This window comes from Microtus oregoni, unplaced genomic scaffold, assembly GCF_018167655.1.
Source record: "Microtus oregoni isolate MIOR12 unplaced genomic scaffold, Mior012 000024F_ref0000369, whole genome shotgun sequence".
Taxonomy (NCBI): Eukaryota; Metazoa; Chordata; class Mammalia; order Rodentia; family Cricetidae; genus Microtus; species Microtus oregoni.
In genome coordinates this window covers 32,980,353-33,003,898 of record NW_024543083.1, presented here as the reverse complement: position 1 = coordinate 33,003,898, position 23,546 = coordinate 32,980,353, and the positions used below count along the sequence as shown (strand labels likewise).

General features: G+C 41.5%; 1 protein-coding gene across 1 annotated transcript; it reads right to left on the bottom strand.

The window, feature by feature from the left end:
* Window positions 1–432: 432 nt before the first annotated feature.
* Window positions 433–18,199, bottom strand: Scrg1 (stimulator of chondrogenesis 1). Its single transcript, XM_041674031.1, has 3 exons — window positions 18,066–18,199; window positions 3,027–3,279; window positions 433–639 (listed from the first exon to the last, which is right to left on the bottom strand). The coding sequence occupies exons 2-3, from the start codon at window positions 3,263–3,265 to the stop codon at window positions 585–587; spliced, it is 294 nt and encodes a 97-aa protein (XP_041529965.1). The 5' UTR covers window positions 3,266–3,279; window positions 18,066–18,199; the 3' UTR covers window positions 433–584.
* Window positions 18,200–23,546: the final 5,347 nt, after the last annotated feature.

Genomic DNA, 23,546 nt, shown 5'->3' with positions numbered 1-23,546 from the left:
TACAACGGTGTGTTTGAATGGTATTCAAATTCTGCTTTTGACTTGTTGATATTTTAGACTTGAGTAGGAAAAAAATGGAACTAACAATATCACCTTTAAGGTTTTTTTTTTCAAAGCAGCAATATTAAATTGTACTTAAAGATGTGGCATATGTAATAATATACCTAAGGAAGGGTTCTTCTTCTTTGTAACAGAAAATGTGTACCTTCCCTTCCAATAGATTCATTTTATTATTTGGTTCTGTCTGTTCAATCTGCCTGATCAAAAGTCACAACCAACAACTGAAGTTTTTTATCTTTGAATCAGGATTGTGGTTATCCATTAGGGGACAGGACCCTTACTGGATGTAGTGAACTCCTTTTAAATAAAGGTCCTCTAGCCAAACGTTTTAAGCAGTACTAACAACATCCACAGAGACAAGCTGAATGGAAGTAACTTTTATTGCTGCTTTAGCCAGGTTTACTAAGGCAAGTGAGACTTTATACAATCTGGACTTTCATACATGATGGGAATCACAACTGTAGCTACACTGATGCAGTTTGTGGGAAATTAGGGACTGCCTTCTCCAGAATGCATGCAGATCCTCAGGGACTGTTGCAGGGGATCACAAAGGAGATCCTTGGTCCGAAGAAGACATCTCTGAAAGGAAGAACACAGGTAAACTCAGCGGAGAACTACAGCATATGTTAGTCTTTTCTGGATTGAAGATGGATGGTGTTTCCCAGGGTTTCATCTCATTTCATTGTAGGCAAGTCAAATAAAAAAATAACTAAAAAATAAATAGATAGATAAATAAATAAATATAATAAAAAATCAGTAGGAGGATTTCCCACAGAAGCCTCAAGACCGAAAAGGTATCTGTGTTTTTCTTTCACCCACTTACCAACCATTGACGTTATGCTATTATTTGTCTATAAATAAAAGGAAAAAAATAGATAATTTAAAAATCTTATACAAAAGAGTTCACTTTGATGTGGAGATGGGTTATGAAGTTTAAATTTGGGGGCAAGAGTCAGATCGGTAGACACTTCTTTAAAAAAATCATCAGACAAAGTTTAAAATATTTATTTAAAATATTTTTAATTGTATTAAATTTATTCTTATATTTAATTTATTATTTTATTATATTTAATTTAACTATCTCAGATTCCTAGATTTTATGCATATGAAAGTATCTTAGAAGCTATTACCTTTTGGGTCAGAAAGGTAGGATAAGATAACAACAAATGCGTGAAATAGTATAAAACTGTATGTACAGGAGGTGGGATTCTGATTGTTAGAAACACACTTTGCATAGTTTTTCTGTAGCTACTGGAAAAACATCTCAAAGTTACAGAGACACAGTTTCTGTATATTTACACCTCTGTTTAAATGTGTTAACAGTCATAGTCACGAAGTTATATCAGAAAATAAATATAAGCCCACTGCAGTAAGTGGGTTTAATAGTCCAATAATGAAAAAAAATTTAATGTTGATTGGCATTTAATTTCTACAGTATAGAAACGTACTTCATGGGGTTAATAACACACGTTCTTGTGTCACGTAATACAGGGCTTCTGAAACCTGCTTGAGAGCCACCTGAGGGCTCCTTGAACGCTAATGGCAGGACCTGCCCTGCACAGCTGGTCTAGTCGGTGCGCCCTGGGGTCCGAGGGCAGGTGTGCACTGAACAGGCACTGCTCTGGAAGCCTCGCTTTGGGAGCCAGCTGGGTCTGAACCGCGTTGTCTCCATAGTAACATTAGCTAGTTATGCGAGGTGTCACCTGTCCCTTCAGTCAGCCTTTCCCATGGTAAGAGGTTTCTTAGAAGGATGAAAATATGATGTCAGATGCTAAAAGCAATTTGAAACAGTATTAAATATCCAAGATCGAAGTATTTGAAATAATCCTTAATCAAAGGAAAACTATCTTAAAATCAAAGGCTAAAACTTGATTTAATCTCCCATTGTTTTTTTTTTTACTTAGCAAATACCAAAATGCTAAGCATTAGAATTTTCCAAAATGTAAATTGTTTTAAACATATTTCATTTCTAATTAACTTATGCGTGCAGCTGGAAGATCCTCCCATGGCCCTTACTGACATTACCCCATTCTGTCCATTAACTCATCTAATCTAAAAAAAAAAATATCAGTTTTTAGATTAGTTACAATGTCAACTTTGAAGTTCATTTATATTATCAATGCAATAGATGTTTGTTGTTGTTGTAAGAACTGAATGTAGAATTGAACAGGCTAAGGTATTGTTTTTCACATTTTTATGTAGGTTTTGCTATTGTTGTTTGTGACAGTCTCATTGTGTAGCTCAGGCTAGCCTCCAGCTCCGATCTCTGGCCTGTGCAACTCTACTCAACAAGAACGCTACACAGCGTGGATAGTTCTGAAAACAGCTGGGATTTGAATCTACTTGAGAGCCGTTCATTTTAGCAAACCTAGCTCTGAACCTGCTCTAAGTCAGGTCTGGTGCCTTATGCTGTGGACCCAGCACTTAGGAGGCTAAGGGAGAAGGATCGTAACAGGTGAGGTCTCAAAGGTCAGCCTGGTCTATATAACAACAGCCAGCTTGAGCTACAGTTGAGATCTTGTCAGAAAAAAAAAATGGTAACCGAACCATGAGTGTATTAAGTGGATGGAATATATTAATACCTATGAAAGATTGATTACCATCATGACATATAACAAACCTTCATTGAATGTCACATTTCTACAACATTCAAAAAATGAAATAATGCATTTCTGGGTTGTTGTTATAATCATGATAAACCGTATAAATAAAGAAGAATAATGCTGAAAATATGTGTCAGTTGGCTATACTGTGTTATGTACATTTGTGTAGATTTTCAAAGTCTGTGTCTTAAAGATTTGCATAGAGAAATATTTGGGAAACTTGTCTTCATACCAGCATTGAAAGCTGGAGATACCTAATTATAAATTAATCATTTGGAAAAAAGCATAAGACAATAAAAGCTGATCCTTTAAGAGGCCTTTCCTACAAATACAGCAATACGCCGTGAAGTTTCATTCCCTTACTTTGGGCAGCAGAGCAGTTCGCTGAAATTGCAGTAGCAGATCATCTCACATCCCTTCCCATCCCAGAAATGATGCTGGACATTCGGGTCGATCAGCGTCAGGTCGGCTCTGCCCTCTGGAAGGCTGTGACAGTTACGGTCTTTCAGCATCTTTCTGTAGCAGGAAAGGCGACTCGAAGGCATGGCTTGGGCTCCTAACAGCAAAGTTAGCCCGAGGGTGACAAGCACCACCAATTTCATCTTGGCTTTTGTTCCTGAGATAGAATAACAAACGAAACAGGTCAGCGTTTGTTTTCTAATAGGTGGGATTCGTCTGAGCATAAAGTTTTGTATGTTGTCATACATTTGGGTATGAGGGGAATTATTCTTTTCCATGCTCTTTGCATTTCTCACTGTGTAACTTTCTGACCTTGAAATACTTGTCTAAAAATTCAAATGTCTGGACACCACTTAAAAAAATAGTGGGGACCAGGGAGTTGGCTCAGGGGGTAAAGACACTAGCCACACAAGCCTGAGGACCTGAGGTCAATCCCTGGGAGCCATGTGAAAAACCGTTTGTGTTGGCCTGCATCTGTAATTCCAGGATTCGGTTGATGAGATGGGATGGAGGAAGAGACAGGCAAAAACGGCTCAAAAGCCACGGGCCAGCTCACCTGGAGCACACAGGCCAGCAGCAAGAACAGCTGAGATCTGTGCCAACAAGGTGGGCAGTGAGAGAATAACTCTTCAAAGAGAACCTCGGGCCCTCTGCCTTCTACACAGGTGCCGTGGTGCGCGTGTGCCTGGGCTCACTCACAGCCGCACTCATGCATGCATGTATGTGCACACATGCGCGCGCGCGCGCGCACACACACACACACACACACACACACACACACATACCAATACTGAAGGGACAAGGGATGAGACTGTCTTTGGTAAGGGACCCAAAGTCACTTGTCTGTGTGTAGTCCTTCAAGAACAGCTGTTTTTAACACAATATAAGCTCATAAGAGTTCATAGGACAACCAATACTGCCAAATGAACTTGACATCTCATATGCTATAGAACCATAACACTGTCAAAGAGCCTCGGTCCCACTCTCACAGGGACAAAAAGCTTATTTATGCCAACAGTCACAGGTAATAGTCTATGAATATATTTATAGTCCATTTATTTTCAAATATCCCAGAATTATTCTTTGGACTCATTCTCGTTACAAACATATTTTGTTTTGTCCACATAGACTACTAATCTGCAACTGAAAATGGAGGCTTGGATTCTTCCTCCTCTAGAGCAGCCGTGAGCACCTACCTTGGGGAGCTGCTACGTGAACCTGTGAGCACACTCTGTAGACGGACTTCTAACACTGCGCTTATTGTAAAATAATCTTCCTTCTCTTCTACCCATCAGTCTCCGTCGGAACAAAACAAGTGTTGTACCCCAGGAGATAAGTTAATAGTGACCATACAGGGCTAGACTATTCGGTATGTTTGTAATCAGTCTCCTCTGTGTTAGACCTCAGGGAGTAGAGGCTGTTCTTTAAGAATTTATCTATCTATCTATCTATCTATCTATCTATCTATCTATCTATCTACCTATCTATCTATCTATTTATTTGAGACCGGGTTTCTCTGTGTAGCTCTGGCTATCCTGGAACTTACTTTGTAGTTAAGGCTGTCCTCAATACTGGGATTAAAGGCATGTGCCATCATTCCCCCTCAGCGCTGTCCCTGCCCCTCGTCCGCAGCACTCAGGAGAGTGGCCCCTATGCCACAGCCCGGGCAGCACAGTAGAGCTGACCCTGAAGATGTGGGTGTGGGAGATCCGACCCTGAGGGCACGAAAGCAGGGGAACTGACGCTGCCCCTTCCTCAGAGCTGTAAGGGGTGAACTCGCCAGGGCAATGCTGGAGAGCGCACCCTGGTGGTGAGGACCAGGGACAGCTGGCAGGCTGACCAACTCTCAACTACCCAAACCCAGAAGCAGGATTATGTGTTGGCTCACCCCAGCAGCCATCCGTGATCTGCTGGAGCACGCGAGGGTCCGGCCCTGCAGAACCAGAGCTGCAGGATCTCCACAACACAAGGAAACATCAGGATAACCGAGAGGAGTCCCACTGAGGGCCCAGCATCAACATTCTAGCAGAAACCAGAGGCCTCGAATCAGACCCAATGGCTCTTTGCAATGAACACTTGCAAGGAAAGTTATTTGGACAGAGAGTTTACTGCGTGACTCACTGGGTCACACTACAGCTTCCTTGACAAGGCTGATTTTTTCCCTTCTTTTTCTTTTTTCTCTTAAATTTTTTTATTATTATTATTTATTTTGGAGGCAGGTTGCAAGGGCAGAGGATGGATATGAATGGACGGGGGGCATGAATGGAATGGAGATGTGAAAGACACAAAAAATAAACAAAAAGAAGGAAGGAAAAAGAAACATTTTAGACTATGATGCTGTACTGTCCATGAGTCTCTTCTACAAAATAAAAATATGATAACCTGGCCGGGCGGTGGTGGCGCACGCCTTTAATCCCAGCATTCGGGAGGCAGAGGCAGGCGGATCTCTGGGAGTTAGAGACCAGCCTGGTCTACAAGAGCTAGTTCCAGGACAGGCTCCAAAACCACAGAGAAACCCTGTCTCAAAAAACCAAAAAAAAAAAAAATGATAACCTGGCGAGACAAAAGAACAAGTAGGAAAGAATATATGGATCTTCGAGTGATTTCGCTGAATGGACTGTGGGAACAATCCCAGGATCTTGAACAGGAGGGATTTGGTCACTCGCGAATTTTAATAATTAAGGATATCCACTGTTTCTTTTTACTACTAAGTCAAATACAAAAATGTTTTTAATTAAGATACAGAGCAGTTGGTTTCAATGTGATATTTTCATACTCACTTGCTTTGTGGCCTACTGCTCTCATCTGCGCCCCCCAGTACACTTCCATCTCCCCAACTCCTGCACTCTTCCTCCTGAGTCCCCTTTCTGCTTTTATATCATTTTTTTCTTCTTTTCCCTCCCCCTTCCTTATGACTTCTTTTTCCTCTCTTCTGCGCCCCTTCTGGTCTCACCATCTATTGTCATTTACACACACACACACACACACACACACACACACACGTCAAGAGTGGACATGTGTTTGTTTTTTTCTGAGTCTTGCACTGTGAAAGGAAACAATAGTACTGAAAGGAAATTCAACTCCGAGACCTCCCATGACTAGGGACAGCTTACGAGTGACTCATCTTAGGTAAAATATGAAATGTTGAATAAAGTCTGATATTCTAAGTTTAGAGAACAAAAATATTTCATCATATTCCTAAAAATTTCAAGTTTTATTTCATATTCTCATTTGAGTTCGTCATCTTTGACCCAGCTTATAATTTTTTAAATTGGGCATACCTAATTCTTATCTATAAACATTACTAAAAAATGACAAAAATGAGCTCTATTTATATAGCCTTTGATTTAATAGAACAAAACATTAGTTTTACAGTATATTACAATCTAGTATTTATGTATGATATATATGCATACATATATGATAACCTTAAAATGGACTTTTCCCAGAGTGTAGACTATAATTCATACTTGTTTTTTTCTTTTAGTTTTGTTAGTTTGAGTTTTGAAATAGAGTCTCAAGTAGCCCATGCTGGCTAGTATGTAGGGGCTTGAAGCCCTGCTCCTCCTGTCTCTTCCACATAAGTGCTGGCGTTGCGCATGCGCTGTTACACCAGCAGTATTCATACGGTGAAAACCTTAACGCTGTGAGGTGTTCTCGTTCTCAGCTACTTCCTTAACACCAACCAGATGTGTTTCTTCAGAAACAAAACCACATACCTGTTGGCAGAGGCCGCTTGTTTATTTCCTGGCTGCCCAGACCGAAAATAATCACACAGAAATATTAATTGCAATACTCTTTGGCCAATAGCTTATGTGTATTTCTGACTAACTCTTATATCCTAAACTAACCCATCTCCATTAGTCTGTGTATCACCACATGGCTGTGGCTTACTGGATAAAGTTTCATCCAGTGTCTGTCTCTGGCTGGGCTACATGGCATCCCCCTGACTCTGCCTTTTTTCTCCCAGCATTCAATTTAGTCCTCCCCCAGCTCTATTCTACCCTATCACAGGCCAAAACATCTGCTTTATTCATTAACCAATAAAAGCAATACATAGACAGAAGGATTTCCGATGCCACATGACCCTGACACTTTTTGCTTTTAAAGAAGACTAGAACCACCACATTATAAACCTTTGCTATGTGGCCGGAAAAATCACAGCCATCAGTCTTTAAGGAAGTACTTGTGTAGAACTAACAGGCTCCACTCATTGGGTAAAGGTTTTTTTTTTGACAGGTTTTCTTTTTTTGAAGTGAAATTGATATACAATAAACTACAAATACATCAAACATAGACTTTGTTAAATTTGGGTGTGTTTTTCCCCATGAAGCCATCACTACAATCAAGACATTATTCATATAATTTCCTTATTCCTCCCCTCCATTCAGCAGCCACTGATTTGCTTCTGAAGCCATAGATAATATTAATATTCTATAATTTTATATAAAATAATATATGTGAAAGCCACACAACCTTTTATGTGGGTTACTTCAGTACAGTCATTTTGAGGATTAGAAGATTTATTGCTAAGTAGTCCAACTGTACATCCTATGAATTGTCTATGCATTTTCCTGTTAATGAACATTTGGGTATTTTTCAATTTGGGATAGTTACAATAAAGGAACACTTCTGTGCAAGTCTTTGTATGATCAGGGCATTTATTACTCTTGGGCAAATATGTACATGTGGAATAACTGGCTGGTCTGGACGGTGGAGGCCAGAAGTCAACCTTGGTATCATTCCTTGGGAACCATCCAGCTTGGTTCTTTTTTTTTTTTTTTCAATTTTACTTTATGTGTATGTTTCGCTTGTCTGCCTGTATGTGTACCATGCGCATGCCTGTTGGATGCCCTGGGACTGTGTTTGTGGATGGTTGTGAACCAGCATATGTGTGCAAGAGCACCAAGTGCTCTTAAGTACTGGACCAGCTCTCCAGGCTCACCATGGTTCTTGAGACAGGAGCTCCCCGTGGGTCTGGGGCTTGCCAGTCAGTTAGGCTGGCCAGGGATCTCCAATGGCCATGGATTTCCATCTCCCCAGTCATAAGATTACAAGCATGCACTGCCATTCGTGACTTCTTTTTCATGTGGGCTCTGGGGTTCAAACTCAGGTCAGGTTTACATGGCTATCACCTTACCAGCAGAGCTATTGCCCCAGTCCTAATTTATTTTCACTTTTAAATAAGCTATCAAATTGTTTAAGCAAAGTGATTATGCCATTTCATATTCCCACTGTCTGTGTGGTTTCTACACAGTCTCCGACTTTTGATTTGGTCACTTTTTACAACTTGGGTATTTTAATGCATATATAACGGTTTCTCATTGGTTTTTATTGCCATTTCTTATTCATCGTTTGATGTGGAAAGTCCTGCTATATGTGTTGCTTTTATTGGTTAATGACTAAAGAAACTGCTTTGAGCCTATAGCAGGGCAGGACAGAAGTAGACAGGGAAAATGATACTGAATTCTGGGAGAAAGAAGGCGGAGTCACAGACACCAAATAGCCACCAAGGACAGATGAGCCAGAACCTTGCTGAGAGCTTGCTTGTTTGTTCCTGGCCACTTAGACCTGAAATAACTGCACAGAAACTGTATTAATTAAATCATTGCTTGGCCTATTAGCTCTAGCTTCTTATTGGCTACCTTTTACATCTTAATTTAATCCATTTCAATTAATTTGTATGGCCATGTGGCTGAGGTTCTGGCTCAGCAATTGTTGATGTTGAGTCTCTTTTCATGCAGTAATTTTTTTTTCTGGTGTGTTTTCTTTGGTGAAGTGTTCTAGGGCTGGTAAGATGCCTCAGCAGATAAAAAGTGCTTGTCACCAAGCTTGATGACCTTGGGACCTCCTAATGTAAGGAGAGAACTATTGCAAGTTGTGCTCTAATGGCCCCACCCTAATATAAATCAATAAATGTGATTATAAAAATTATATTTATATTATAAAAATATATTTCAGGATGGTGGCAGCACATGCTGTTAATCCAGCACTTGGGAAGTAGAGGGAGGAGAATCTCCAAGTTTGAGGCCAGCCTGGTCAATAGAGGGAATTCCAGGACAACCAGAGGTAGCTATTACATAGAAAAACCCTATCTTGAAAAACAAAACAAATTACATTTCAATTCTGCTCCTCGTCTAAAAAAAATAATTGGATTGTGACTGGGCATGGTTGTGCATGCCTGTAACTGCAATGCTAGTGAGTCTAAGGTAGATGAATCAATACATTATTAAGGCTAGCGTATGTGTGCTATATAGCAAATTCTAGTCCAAGCAAAAAACAGTAAAATCCTGTCTTAAAAAGTATGCTAAAACATTTTTTAGATAGTTGGTTAATTGATGTAGAGGGCCTAGCCCATTGTAGGCAGTAACCTTCCCCTGCAGAAGGTCCAGGGTGACAGTTAACTGTGGGGCTCAGTCAAGCCAATAAGCAGCATTCCCCTCAGAGGGTCTGCTTCAGTTCCTGCCAAGTAGATTTCTGCCATGCTAGTTCGTGCCCTGGCTTCCCTTGGGGATGAACTACTCTCTAGATGAAATAAACCCTTTCCCTCCCGAGCTGCTTCTGGTGATGGTGCTCACCACAGCAAAAGAAAGCAAACCAGGACTGATTTTCTCAAATTTTGAGAGTTCTTTAAGGCACAGGCTAACAGATTGGATAAGAAAACAGAATCCATCCTTCTTCTGCATACAAGAAACACATCTCAACCTCAAAGACAGACATCATTTCAGAGTAAAGGGTTGGGGAAAAATATTCCAATCACATGGACCTAAGAAACAAGCTGGTGTAGCTATCCTAATACCTAACAAAATAGACCTCAAACTAATATCAATCAAAAGATACAAAGAAGGACATTTCATATTAGTTACAGGAAAAATCCATCAAGAGGAAATCTCAATACTGGATATGAATTCTTTACTAGATATATTTGCTTTTGTCTCTGCCTTTCAATGTAATATTAGCAATAGTTTCTAAAGAACAAAAGTTCTCAAAATCAGTGAAGTATAATTTAGTATTTGGTTCTTTTATAGATTTTTTTTTAAATCTAAGAAACCATTGTCTTTCCAAAGTTCACAATGGTTTTCTCCTATGTTTTCTACAAGTTTTCTAGTTCTCGGTTTTACGTTTGGGTCCATGGCCCATTAGTTCATTGTATGCAGGTCATTCATATGCCTCATATGAATTCAAGTTCTTCTTAATGTAGTTTTTTAATAATTTCTGTACCGTGCATTTAAAAGGTTGCTTCCCCCCCCCCCCAATTAAATCTCCTTTGCCTTTGTCAAAAGTACTAACATTTGTTAGTACCACGTCAGAGCTCAAACCGAAGGCGGGAACTGAAGAAGAGCCTCAGAGGAAGGCTGCTTACTATCTTGATCCTAGCCTGATAGCTGTGGGCCTCTTTCCATGCCCATTTTCTTAAATTCGTCTGCTTGTGTGTTTTTATTCCAAACTAAAGTTTTAATTCCTGTCACTTTGTAACAATTATTTAAATCAAGTACAGTTAGCCCTACAACCATGTTTTTAATAACTTTTTTGTTTTGGTTTGGTTTTGATTTTCTTGTTTATTTCTTTTCTTTTCTTTTTTCTTTTTCATTTTTTGGCAAGGCTAGGTTCTTTGTATTTGTGCATGAATCGCCTTGCCAATTTCTGCAGAAAAAGCCTGGTGGAATTTTTGTTGGAATTGCATTGACCCTTATAATATTGGATCGTTAGATTCATGAAAATATTTCTCCATTCTTCCATGCTTAATTATTTGTAGCTTTCTATTTCAAATGTCCATTCTTTTTTATTGTATTAAGAATATTTAACATAAGATCTACTCCCCAAGAATGGTGTGTGTGTGTGTGTGTGTGTGTGTGTGCAGATGCCTGTGGAAGCCAGCATAGGGTGTTGGACCATCTGGAACTGAAGTTACAGGAGGCCGTGTGCCGCCTGTGTGGGTACTTGGATATGAATTCTGGTCCTCTGCAAGAGCATCATGTACTGCTCTTCTTAGCTGCTTCTGAATTAAGTCTCCAGCCCTCTGATGGCTATTTTAAATTCTCTGTCAAGTCCTTCATATATCTCCCTCCCTGTCATTATGATCAATTTCTAGATTTTCATCTTGTTCTTAAGTATGGATTCTGTTTCTCTATTTTTCATTTTCATTGATATGTGGTGTGGGAGAATTGTCTGTATTCTGTCAATCATGTATTTTAATAAAACGCTGATTGGCTAGGCAGGAAGTATAGGCGGGTCAACCAGACAGGAAGTAGAGGTGGGGCGATGAGAACAGGAGAATACTAGGAAGGAGGAAGCCCATTTCTCCCATTCCAGCCCAGACCACCGAGAAGCAAGATGTAACCTGCCTGACTGAAAGGTACTGAGAGCCATGTGGCTAACATAGATAAAAATAACTTCTTTTGTTTGTTCTTTAGTGTTATTTCCACAGTCTATTTGAATATTTGTTTTTCTATATGTGTGAGAAAGCAATCCCAAGTAGGCATCTAATGTACCTCAAATATTGAACTCCCCCCCTTGGCCTCTCATCTGTAATACCACACCCATGGAGCCCAAGCTGCTCTGCACTCTCTACTGTGCTCTATGGAAGAATCTGTCGAGACCCATGCTAATCTTACAGTGTTTCAAACACTGCAACTTTATTGTGGATTTTGATATCAAATAAAGCAAATTCTTCTTTTTCAAAAAAAAAAAGAATAATGGGTTAATATAAGCTACAAGAACTAATAAGAAGCCTGAGCTAATGGGCCAATCAGTTTTATAACTTATGGAGATCTCTATGTGATTTTCTTTGGGGCTTGCTGGCTGTGGGGTATTGGGTGGGATGGAAACCCCAATGAGCAGGCCCCTCATTGTTACAGGTATGTGTATGTATATGGATATGGATATCTGCACATTCAATTTAAACAAATAAAAGAACCCCTATAGCCTTTCCCAGTTGCACAGCAAAAGAACTTCACTTGTGAGCGCTCTACATTTGTGCTAGTCCCAACAACTGCCTTTGCTCTAAGCTGTCTGTGGGGCTCTAGAATATGTTTACCAGTGCTTCAAGACAGGTGAGATGGTTGCCAAGCGAGTACCTCTCGGGGAAGGTAGCAGGTTGGATGTGTGGCCTAACTCTCCCTGTCTCTAAGGAAAAGCTGGGTGCTGGATCACTTTACCTATTTATTCTGTGTTTGGCTGAGGACAAAAGCCACAGTGATGTGCTCATGGTTCAATTTCAATGTTTTCTTCATAGCTGTGAACGTAGTATAATCTTAACCCTGTCACTCCTCAAAGACAAGCATAGCCAAAGCCAGTTGATTTGATCGCACTAAGAACAGATGCAAAGTTATATACATGGCTAGCTCTTGCCTTCCCCTATGAAGTGTGCTCTGTGATTAATGACTTTATGTTGCTTTGTTTAGTGTAGCTCCCTGGGAACTAGTGCATACTTTCCCTGTTAGCGCTCTGAGCAAGAAAGACAGAAGGCAGCTCCTGTGGTAGGACCAGGAAATGCCGAATCCCTTCCTTTACTCCTTGGGGTAAAGCTGAGCTGGGGGTTCCCTACCGATTGCAGGGCACACTGTGCCAGGCATGGAGACTACAGTGAGGGCATGGTCCCACCTTTCCTACCCGTTCTCACCAGGTCATAAGAGCCTCTCTGCTGACAGGATTTCTCACAGAGGGAAGCTAACCCAGGAGTCTCTGACATTGGGAGGCAGAGGAGGCAGAGGAGGCAGGCAGATATTTGTGAGTTCAAGGTCAGCCTACAAAGTGAGTTTTGGGATAGCCGGGGCTACATGGAGAAACCCTACCTTGAAAATGCAAAAGAAAACAAAAATAAAAATAAAGAAATACCTGTTTTTTTTTCTAAAACGGGGTATGTGTGTGTGTGCACTCATGTGTACACATGCACTTACATTCCTATATACCCACATATGATTAAAAGAGATGATCCTATTGCCTTATAGCTCAACAGTGATGAATGACAGATATGAAGAAGTAGAAGGAAGGCCTTAGGATTGCCCTAAGAAGTTCACACGGTCTTTTAGATAAGATGAAACCTGGGTCTGGGGAGATGGCTTAGCAGGCTTACCAGGTAAGAGTAGTTACTGCACCCCAAGCCTGAGGACCTGAATTTTCATCCCCAGTACCCATCTAAAAAGACAGGCATGACTGCACACTTATAACTGCAGAGCTGTTGTGGCAAGGAGCTGGGCAGAGGGAGAAAGATAGAAGTCAGGAGGATTGCTGGGGCCTGGTGGCTGCTGGCCCCAAACAGCAGACTCCAGGTTCAGTAAGAGACATTGTCTTGAGAAGGCAATCCTGAAAGGGGTGGGACAGAGTACCCAATGTCCTTCTCTGGCCCCTGGTCATGTACCCAGGTGCATGCACACACATACATGTGGGAGATAATGCCAAACTTCCACAGACCCTTGCCCAAGACAAAATGTGGTTTTAGAGAATCACTCATTCAAAAACTGTGAGTCAAGCGCTGCTTTATCCACAGGTATGAGGCGGTAAATAAAATAAACTCTTTAGGCTGGCGAGAGGCCTCAGCAGGTAACAGCTACTGAGTTAACGAGCTCTCTTACAGCTTTCGGTCTGTGGGGAATAACAAATATGAATTGCATCTATAACGTGTAGCTTGTAGTATTCAACACAGAGAGTCCACAGTTAGAGAACTAAGATGTTATTTTATTGCAAGAAAATTTCCTAAACATTGTGCAACTTTAAATGGGTGAGATGGGTTATTTCCTTTTTTTAAATCTTTCTTTCTTCCTTCTTTTCTTTCTTTATCCATTTATTTATTTTTACTTCCGAACCACACTTCCTCCCATTCTCTCCTCCCAGTAACCCCAACTTCCCACAATCCACACCTCCTCCATTTCTCTTTAGAAAAGAGCAGGCCTCCCATGGTTACCAACCAGCCATGGCATGTGAAGTTGCAGTAAGGCTAGGCACCTCCTCTCCTGTTACGGCAGGAGGAGACATCCCGGTAGGAGAAAAGGGTCCTAAAAGCAGGCAACTGAGTCAGAGACATCCCTGTTTCCGCTGTTAGGAGTCCCACAAGAAAACCAAGCTACACAGCAGTAGCATGCGCAGAGGGCCTAGGTGAGAAGGAAGATTTCTATCTAAATATAAATGATAAAAATAAATAGTAAGATCTGGATATGGTTAGTATACACCCATAATCTCAGTCCAAGTCTGGCCTCTAACTCAGAGATCCACCTGCCTCTGCCTCCTCAGTGTTGGGATCACAGGCATGTGTTGCCATGGTAAAGCATTGAAAAAAATCCATAGTTTTAGCTAGGAAATTGATGTGGGAAGTCCTTCTGTATATGTGTTGCTTTTATTTGTTAATGAATAAAGAATCTGCCTTGGCCTATGATAGGGTAGAGTAGAGTTAGGTGGGGAAAACTAAACTAAATTCTGGGAGAAAGAAGGCGGAGTCAAGGAGATGCCTTGTAGACGCTGGCAGGAACAGACTTGCAGGAACCTTGTCGGTAAGTCATAGCCATGTGGTGACACACAAATTAATAGAAATGGGTTAAATTAAGATGTAAGAGTTAGCCAATAAGAAGATAGAGCTAATGGGCCAAACAGTGATTTAATTAATACAGCTTCTGTGCAGTGATTTTGGGACTGAGAAGTCAGGAACAAACAAGAGGCCTCCTACATCAGGCAATGATGGTGCATGCCTTTAATCCCAGCACTTGGGAGACAGAGGCAAGAGACCTCTGTAAATTGGAGGGCAGCCTATTCTACAGAGCGAGTTCCAGACAGCCAGAGCTGTCTCCAAGAAAAGTACAGGACCTAAGTTCAAAAGATAAGTGAGTGGAAAGCTGGGGACCCCTGTATTGAATCTGATATTAACTAAAGTTTGCTCCTTCAAGTGTCTCCATTACACACATACATACAAACAAATCTTTTACAAAGAACACAAAGGTGCCAGAGAGATACCTACGCACTTAAGAGCATTTTCTACTCTTACAGAAGACACTAGTTCAGTTCCCAGCACCCATATCAAGCAACTCAATGCAACTCCAGGGATTCACACACACACATATACACAAACACACACACATACACACATACACACTTTATTTAAACTGGAAGGAGTCAATTTCATAGAACTTCAAGAACAATACTTTGGTGATAATTAAATTTGGAATGACTATAGTCTTCTGTCTTAGTTGACGTTTCTATTGCTGTGAAGAGACACCATGACCAAGGCAACTCTTATAAGGGAAAACATTTAATTGGGGTGACTTGCTTACAGTTTCAGAGGTTCAGTCCATTATCATCATGGTGGGATATTTTGGCATCCAGGCAGATGTGATGCTGGAGAGGTAGCTGAGAGTCCTACATCTTGCAGGCAACAAGAAGTGGTCTGTCTCACTAGAAGCAGCTTGAGCATAGGACACCTCAAAGCCCGCCCCCACAGAGACACACTTCCTCCAATAAGACCACACCTCCTATTAATGCCACTCTCTTGGGGGGGGGTTTCCTTCAAATCACCACACTGTCTGAGGATGGTGAGAATTTAGGAGTATGATCTTAAAAAGCCAAAGTTGGAAGTGGAGATGTGAGAGTAAGCAGGATGTTTACTGATGGCAGTGACCGCCACGCCCCTGACCAGGAGAGAGTGTAGAGCAAGGAGAGAAGAGGAGGAGGAGAGCTGAGGCGCTCTGTGGCTTGAAGAGGAGACACCAGCAGCCTGAAGGCAATGACTGAAGTTTAAAAACTGCTTTTTTTCATCACTCCAGCACTCGATTCAGTGCTTGACTCAGAAAAAAAAAAAAGGAAACATTTACTTAAGGAATGAGCAAATACATTTCTGGAAAAGCAGGTATGTTGCCATACCGTGCACCTCACATCTGGGCCAGAGCACAGTGTAGTGCTTCTGGCCAAGGCTCAGTCTACAGCGATGGAAATTTCCATGCCTGGCAAGCACCTATGGTAGGCTTTTTTTTTTTTTAATATTTTTTAACACTTTATAAATTACATGTTGTAGCTGAAGCCTTCTCCTTCACTTGGGTTCAGATAAATAGCTTTAATTCTTGCCTAACCAATGGAAAGTGTTCAGGCTGCTTTGTTCCCCGGACATGCTTGTCATTTTTTTTTTTTTTTAAACCAAGAAACACCAACCATGATCCTTGGAAATCCGTCAAGACTTTATCTTTTTCGAATGCCAGCCAGAGTGAGAAGCCTGGCCATTTTGAAGGACACTGCTCTTCAGTTTTTCTCTTTTCAGGTCACACACATGCACTTAGAATTCTTCCTGGAGAACATTCAACATGCAGGAAAACCCAGCGAAAGACAGTTGGTCTGAAGGAACAGGAGACTGGTTATGCCCTGGTTTTCTAAAAACTTCAATCTGGTGACCTTAATATTTTCCCTAATGTTTTAAGCTGCCACTCCTAACCCAATATTAGCCTACTTAGAAATTTGCATATACCCGTCATGCACTTTGCTAGAAAAATAATCGCTGCAAAGAATGCAGAATTGCAAAGAAACTGTTTCCACATAAGCACCAACTCGTTGCACTGTCGTTTGGAAGGGGGTTGCAAAGTTTAGTTCTGTGGGAGTTTCTGGCAAGCTTTTGAATGGCTGGAGTTAAATGGGGCTGCAAAAAAGAAAAACTAAATCGTCTAATGGCCAAAACTAACAGGGAGATGTAGTTGAAGCATTCAGATGGCTGCAGTGCTGCCTTCTTCCAGGCAGCTGATGTCAGTTCTGGGAACCAGTGTTCCGAGCAGTGGAATAAAACAGAGTTGATGGGTTAGGCTGAAAGAGCAGTCCATTTTCAGCTCCCTGTCAACAGCCAACAGGAGAGCAGCAAACCTGCAAAACCGATGCACAACTCCAGCCCTGAAGGTTTGGCACTGGACATTCCAAAATGATAGTTGGGAGAGATTAAAATTGTTGTCCTAGCTATGCTTTCTTGGACACTAAAAGCAACAACAACAACAACAAAAATAAAACAGATATTTTAAAATTTTTCTCCTTTCCTTATCAACTGTCTTAGAGGGGGGTTGTGCTCGAACAATTAAATTCTAAAGTGAAATATCTGAAAGCACATGCAACAGAGCAGAAATTTCATAGATAATGGGATAAGCCTCTCAAAAAATCCCTGTAGCGGACGTGGCAGCCTGGGTCCTGAAGACATTGTCGCTCTTGGGAGAGCAGTCTACATAATCACCTAAGGCCATCTGCTTTCAAACTTCTCAGAGCGTGCTACGTGCTACAAGATGATACCAGTACCCAATCTTGCATCATTTTAATTTTTTTTCTGACCACAAGAACTCACCAGAGGAGAAAAGGACCAACCGTGGGGAAAGGTTTCCATAGCCTGTGCGAGAAACGGAGTCAAGACATCTTAAAGAGGTATTTTTCTAGGTCCTGAGGAGAGAGCGTTCTCTCCACCCCAGCGAGCGAGGCTCTGTGCTGCGTTCTGTGGTGAGAACACCATGGATGCAGTCAATGAATTCCCTCTTTGTGTCGTACGTTTGCGACCCGTTTCTTTTCAGGAATCGTAGTTTTGCGAAGCAAAACCATTTGCTTCCTTTGACACTGCAACTAACTTCGTGTGGAGGATTGGCAGCAGTCTTACCTACTTTGTCTCCCACATAATTCTGAGGGGGGCTGCGGGGGGCACTAGATGCAGTGTCAGTTTGCAGTTAAATGAAGGTCAGAGAGTAATCCGTCTCTTCCCGAGCATTTGGTCAAATGGCTTTCCCCATCAAGGACCTACATTTGCTTCCCTGTTCTGATCAGATTCTGTCGCCTTATCTCAGGACTCATCTCTTTCAAAGTGCAGGTACCATTTCCTCAGAGGACTTCTCAATCTCCACGCCTTCCCCTGTATTCAGCACATACCTGAATGTCTACGCCAATCCACAACTGCAGTTTAGAAGAGAATAACTGATCTAAAACGTTTGCATAGAGAAAATTTCATACCTTTTACTTTCTTTTCAGTCTTATTGGCAGAGGAATCTTCTTAAAGAAAGGCTCCAGCTCACTGGGTAGTCTGGGCAAAGGAGGAGAGAGGAGGTGCTGGAAGGCGGTTCCTTACAAACGAACCTTTGTCTGCCTTGTCTCAGTCTGGGATTGACAGCCTCGGCTCCAGCCAGCAAGGAGGGGAGAAGGGGAGTGGAAAGAGACAAGAACCGTCTCTCTTGGGCTCTTCCAAAGCAGAATGAACTAAAGAGTTTCTTCACAGAGGGACATAACGAGTCTATACAAGAACCTCAGTGGTGCAGAGTCTCTGGGCAATAAAATTTGAAACCCTGGGGATTTAAAAAGAACACAGAGTGACTTTTACCTTAGAAGTTTGGGGGTGTGTGAAGGGAGGAGAAGAGACAGGGCAGAGGACATGCTACTTAGAAAAAGGTAAAGATCTCTTGCCCTTTTATGGTGTCCCTCACCATTTGTATAACTTACAACATTCTGAGAAAAGGTAATTTGAAATTCATATTTTTATCTCACCATCATTTATCCATTTGATGAAAGTAAATATAAACAATTAAACAGAAAATTATTTGGTCTCAGAAAAAAAACTCAAAAGGAATTGACCATATTTTGAACAAACAGTAAAATTCTAGAAATTGTAACCTCTCTTTAACTATCTGTTAGTTTGTTTGTTTGTTGAGATAGGGACTCACTGTGTAGCTCTGGCTGGTCTAGACTTGGCTATATCCACCATACTGCCCTCGAACTTGCAGTGATACTTCTGCCTCAGCCTCCTGAGTGCTGGGATTATAGGCACATACCATCACACTCAACTCTCATTTAGGCCTTTGACACTCAGGAGCAAGCTTACAGGAACTAGAGACATTATAGCAAAATAGGCATTACATAGGAAGAAAACAAAGAAAAGGGCAACCCTGGTTATATTAAGAAAAGCAGGACAGTGAAGGACAAAGTAACAACTTTGGGCTTTGACAAGTAGCTTTGCATGGCTGAAACCAGAGATCTGGGAAATGAAATTAGAGAGACAGGAAGAAGTAAGTGACTGAAATACATCCAGTGACAAACAACACGCTCTAGTTACAGTCTATGGTTGAGATAAAATACCCTGACAAAAGTCAGCTCAGAGGGAAAGAGGTCGTTTCAGTCACCAGTCCAGGTTTCAGCCCATAAAACACAGTCAAGGCAGCAGGAACTTTAGCCAGTCACAACACACCTGCAGTCAAGAGCAGAAAGAAAGGGTGTACACAAGCTCATTGTGGCTTACTTGTGTTCAGCTTGACTTCTCCACCCTTGTACAAGGCTCTCTGCCTAGGGAGTGGCTCCACCCATGGTAGACTGTGTCTTCTCACATCAAGTAACTCAAGATAATTATACACACATATGCCCACACACCAACTTATGGAAACAAGTCCTGATCGAGGTTCTCTTCCCGGGAGATTGTGTTATGTTGACGATTAAAGCTAATTACCACATCCAAATGAAAATCTGGAATTTTAATCATGGAAGCTAGTGAAAATGATAGAAACGTTAGAAAAGATGACATTCCTCCCACTTCCTTTGTAGTGTAGAAGAACTATAGAGAGAGTAAAGACAGCTGAAGTGAGGATGGGGTTGGGGACAGAACTCTAGCAGTGATCCACAGAGAAAATAGGTAAAACTGAGTTAGTAGGTAAGGGGAAACTGAGTCAATTGGTTGGCGATTATGTTATATTTAAAACAGGGCTAGTTGAAAGAAGAGAACATTAACTTTCAAAGGCTTGGGGCTTGATGGGCTGTGCTGTCATTCATCTGGAAAAAGAATCCGAACAGGAGAACTGTTATTTAAACAGGAAAACAAATATAGAAGTTTTGGCTGAAGCAGGAGTGGAAAGACAGAAATTAGTTCTGCTGGGTAATTTGTTGGTAAATGTTGAGTTAAGGAGCATTTGGGACTGTTTAATTGGCAACCGGTTGGACAGACCTGGAGCTCAGGAGAAAGTCTGGTTAGAGAGTTTACTAACTAATCTACTAAATGCAAATAACCCCAATAATGACTTGGAGAATTTTTCAAGTATGTGGTAGCTGGAGCCATGGCGGTGCCGCCTAAAGCTTACTGTGTTGTGTGCTATGCTCATTGCATGTGAGAATATATCTCCCTTCTTTATGACCCTCAAAAATGGCTTCCATTATAGGATCTCTTAACATGAGAGGAAGCATCAGAGGGGTTAGATAACTTGCCCAAGGCCACACAGCCAGAAAACAACAGGATTGGTGCAATTCTAATGTCATTGCTTTTCACGCTTCTTCTAGAATGCCTCTCAGAGGAGATTCTAGAGGAAAGAATAGTACTAGGACCAGAATCTCAATTATTGTCAGTCTCCTAGGGACAGGTAGACAGATGAGAAGGAAAGAAACAAAGGGCAAACAAAGGGGTACCCTGGATATTAGGAGAGTGGCAGAGGCCAAAAGGAAGACTATTTCCATAAGAACAATGGTGGGTGACTCTCAACAGTAGCTTTGAGGAAGCTACACATGCCCACCCTGGCAGAGAGGTAGCCAGGAAAAGCAAGGTTCTGGTCAGACCAGTATTTACGTGCTGAGATACTTAGTTTTGTCCACTTTACACAATGTTCCAATCGCCTGGGAAGAGTCTCAGTGAGGGATTGTCTACATTGGGTTAGCCTGTGGCCACATCTGTGGAAAAGTGCACAAATAACGATAACTGGTATGGGAAGATCTAGTCCACTGTGGGAGGCACCATCCCCTAGGCAAAGGGTCCCAAACTGCATAACAACAGAGAAATGCAACTAAGCACAAGCCAGCCAGTCAGTCAGCCAGTCAGCCAGTCAGCCAGCTATCCAGAAGGCAAGTAAGCAAGAGCGAGTATGTATTTGTTTCTCTTTGCTCTTGACTATGGATGTGATGTGACTAGCTGTTGGAACTTATTGCCTTGACTTCCGCACAAGCAATGGGCTATAACCTGGAATTGAAAACTAAAATTAATCTTCCTTTTCTCTAAATCTCTTTTCCTTCCTTCCTCCCTCCCTCCCTCCCTCCCTCCCTCCCTTCCTTCCCCCTCTGTCTTTCTTTATCTGTCTCTCTTTTCTTTTCTTTTCTTTTCTTTTCTTTTCTTTTCGAGACAGTATCTGTCAACATAGCCCAGGCTTTCCTGGAACTCACTATGTAGAACAGTCTGCAGTCTGGCTTCGAACTCACAGAGATCCACCTGTCTCTGCTTCCTGAGTGCTGGGAATAAAGAAGTGCACCACCATGCCCAGCCTTCATTTGTTTGGTATAAGAGTTTAGAAATATGAGGAAAACAGGAAAGCACCTTCCATTATATCTGAAGAGCTACTGACCTTCTTCAGTTTATGTAGGTCTATGAGAAGCATGCTGCTAATCTGATGTTCCCTGCAGTGGGATCCTCCCCTTTCTCTTTCTTTTTCCTTATTGTGTTGCTCATTCAGTCTCTTTTGGGTTCCAGTGCATTTTATATTATCCTTCTATACCCAGCGATACCCTAGTACCCAACATTCTTGGCACCGCTTTCTGCGTGCTGGCTTCAAATGCTATGCAGCAGTTCTTGGTATTGGTCTCAGACTCTGGATCACATCGGAGTCACTTACGTAAGTGTTCCCTTAGGTCGCACGTTTGGATCCAGGCTTTCTAGCTCCTAGTTAGGTTGTCAAACATTTACTTATTACTACCTGGGCTTTCCACTGTGTCAGGTGAAAATACTAAAGACTGCTAAATATTGAAAGACTTGCTGTTACCTCAATGCCCACTGCACAGAGCTGGCCATTTTAAGAAGCAATTGAGTTATGAACCAAGACTGGCAACTAAAGAATCTGCCCTTGTGATTTTTATTTTGGAATTCATTCAAACCTGGCATCGTGGTACACATAATCCTAGCACTGGGGAAACTGAGGCACAGGGACTTCAGGTTTGAGACCAGCTAGGACTATGTAGTGATAACCCTGTCTCAAAGAGACTCAGAGTTGAGATCAATATTTGTTGTTTAATACAGAGGCCTTTTTTCCCCTTTTCTAATGAGTTGTTATTCAGACCTTCTAATTAACCTTGCTTTATGTTTCCCTGGAGACTGACCAATTGTTTCTGAGACAGGAGATGCCTCACAAAGTGAACATTTTAAGTGGCAAAAAGCCAACATTTTAAGCAAAATCACTCAAATACACTGTCAGATTTCTAAAAAATATATCCAGTTCTGCTTTTATATTTTATATTTAAATAATGACTAAATGCATTTTCCTGTATTTTTATTTGTACATATTATCATTTCTAGATCCAGTAAGGTTTGCTACAGATAAAACCTCATAAACTAGTGACAGATGATTTCAAAGTAAAATATTATTTCGGATAGAACTCAAACAATTACATTAAAAAAAAATCCTGCATTACATTTGAAAAGTGGTCTAATTTGTATTTCTTAAAAACAACAACAACAGCAACCATAAAATCTTTACAGCCAGATGTAGTCTCGGAATTACCTCAGATAAGAATAATTTCAGTCATCATAAATCTTAGGCTTGTAGGAAAAACAGAAGCCAAATCAAAAAACCAGAGCATCTTTCAACCCTTCCCCTGATGCCCACCCCGGGGCTCAGGCATAGGCCCTGATTCAGAACCTGCTTGTCTTGCTTCTACAATTGACCTCTTATTCTTGCTTCCTTCAGGCTCCGGTCCCTCCGGAATTTCTGAGGTTGGGAGTCCATGGAGAAGCAGCAGCTGGTTTCTCCCAGCAGAGAGGCAGGACCTGTCCTACAGGAGTGTTTTTGACAAAGAAGTCTCAGGGACTCCTTACAAACTCACAACAAGTTTGTTGAAATAATAGGTAGCTACTGAGAGCATACTGTCTAAACTACCCCATAGTCGCATCAGTTAAAGATAAACACGCTGTTGCCTTCACCTAATTGTTTCTGTTTTGTTTTGTTATACTTAAAACTGTTTAAAGTTCTGGCTGATTTCTGTAGAACTTCGGAGCTTGTGCCAAGAATGATTTGTGCAACTAAGTTAAACAATGTAACCTCTATTTCTCAAACTTAGCTTCATGCCTGCGGAAGTAAAACCTAACCAAAGCAGACTGCCCCAGGAGTCTCCAGTGAGGCCCTGGGAAGGAAAGCAGAATTACCAACTCTCAGTGGAGTAAGCTGACAACTCCAGGAAGCACATTGCTTCTAAGAGACAAAATTGTACTGAGATGCAATTTGAGCAGCATGGTGTCCCGGGGCTGCCTCCTGTGGTTATAACCGTGACAGGAGAGTCTCTTTGTTAGAGCTGCAAGCCTTTTCCCTGGAAAGAGACAGTACGGTGTCCTTTGGGCTTTCTCACGGAATTTATACCTACAGATCACTAGCACTGTCCAAATGAGTAAGAAATTATGTCCAAAATGGGCATCAAGACAGAAGGGTGCCAACAGTTTTGGTGGCACATTCCTTTGATCCCAGCATTTGGAAGGCATAGGCAGGCAGA

Excerpts from the sequence above, each read along its gene's own strand:
- Scrg1 (XM_041674031.1), bottom strand. The coding sequence starts at position 3,265 with ATGAAATTGGTGGTGCTTGTCACCCTCGGGCTAACTTTGCTGTTAGGA. Across the intron at positions 640-3,026 it reads GAACTGCTCTGCTGCCCAAA|AGATGTCTTCTTCGGACCAA; the intron begins GTAAGGGAATGA and ends TCTTCCTTTCAG.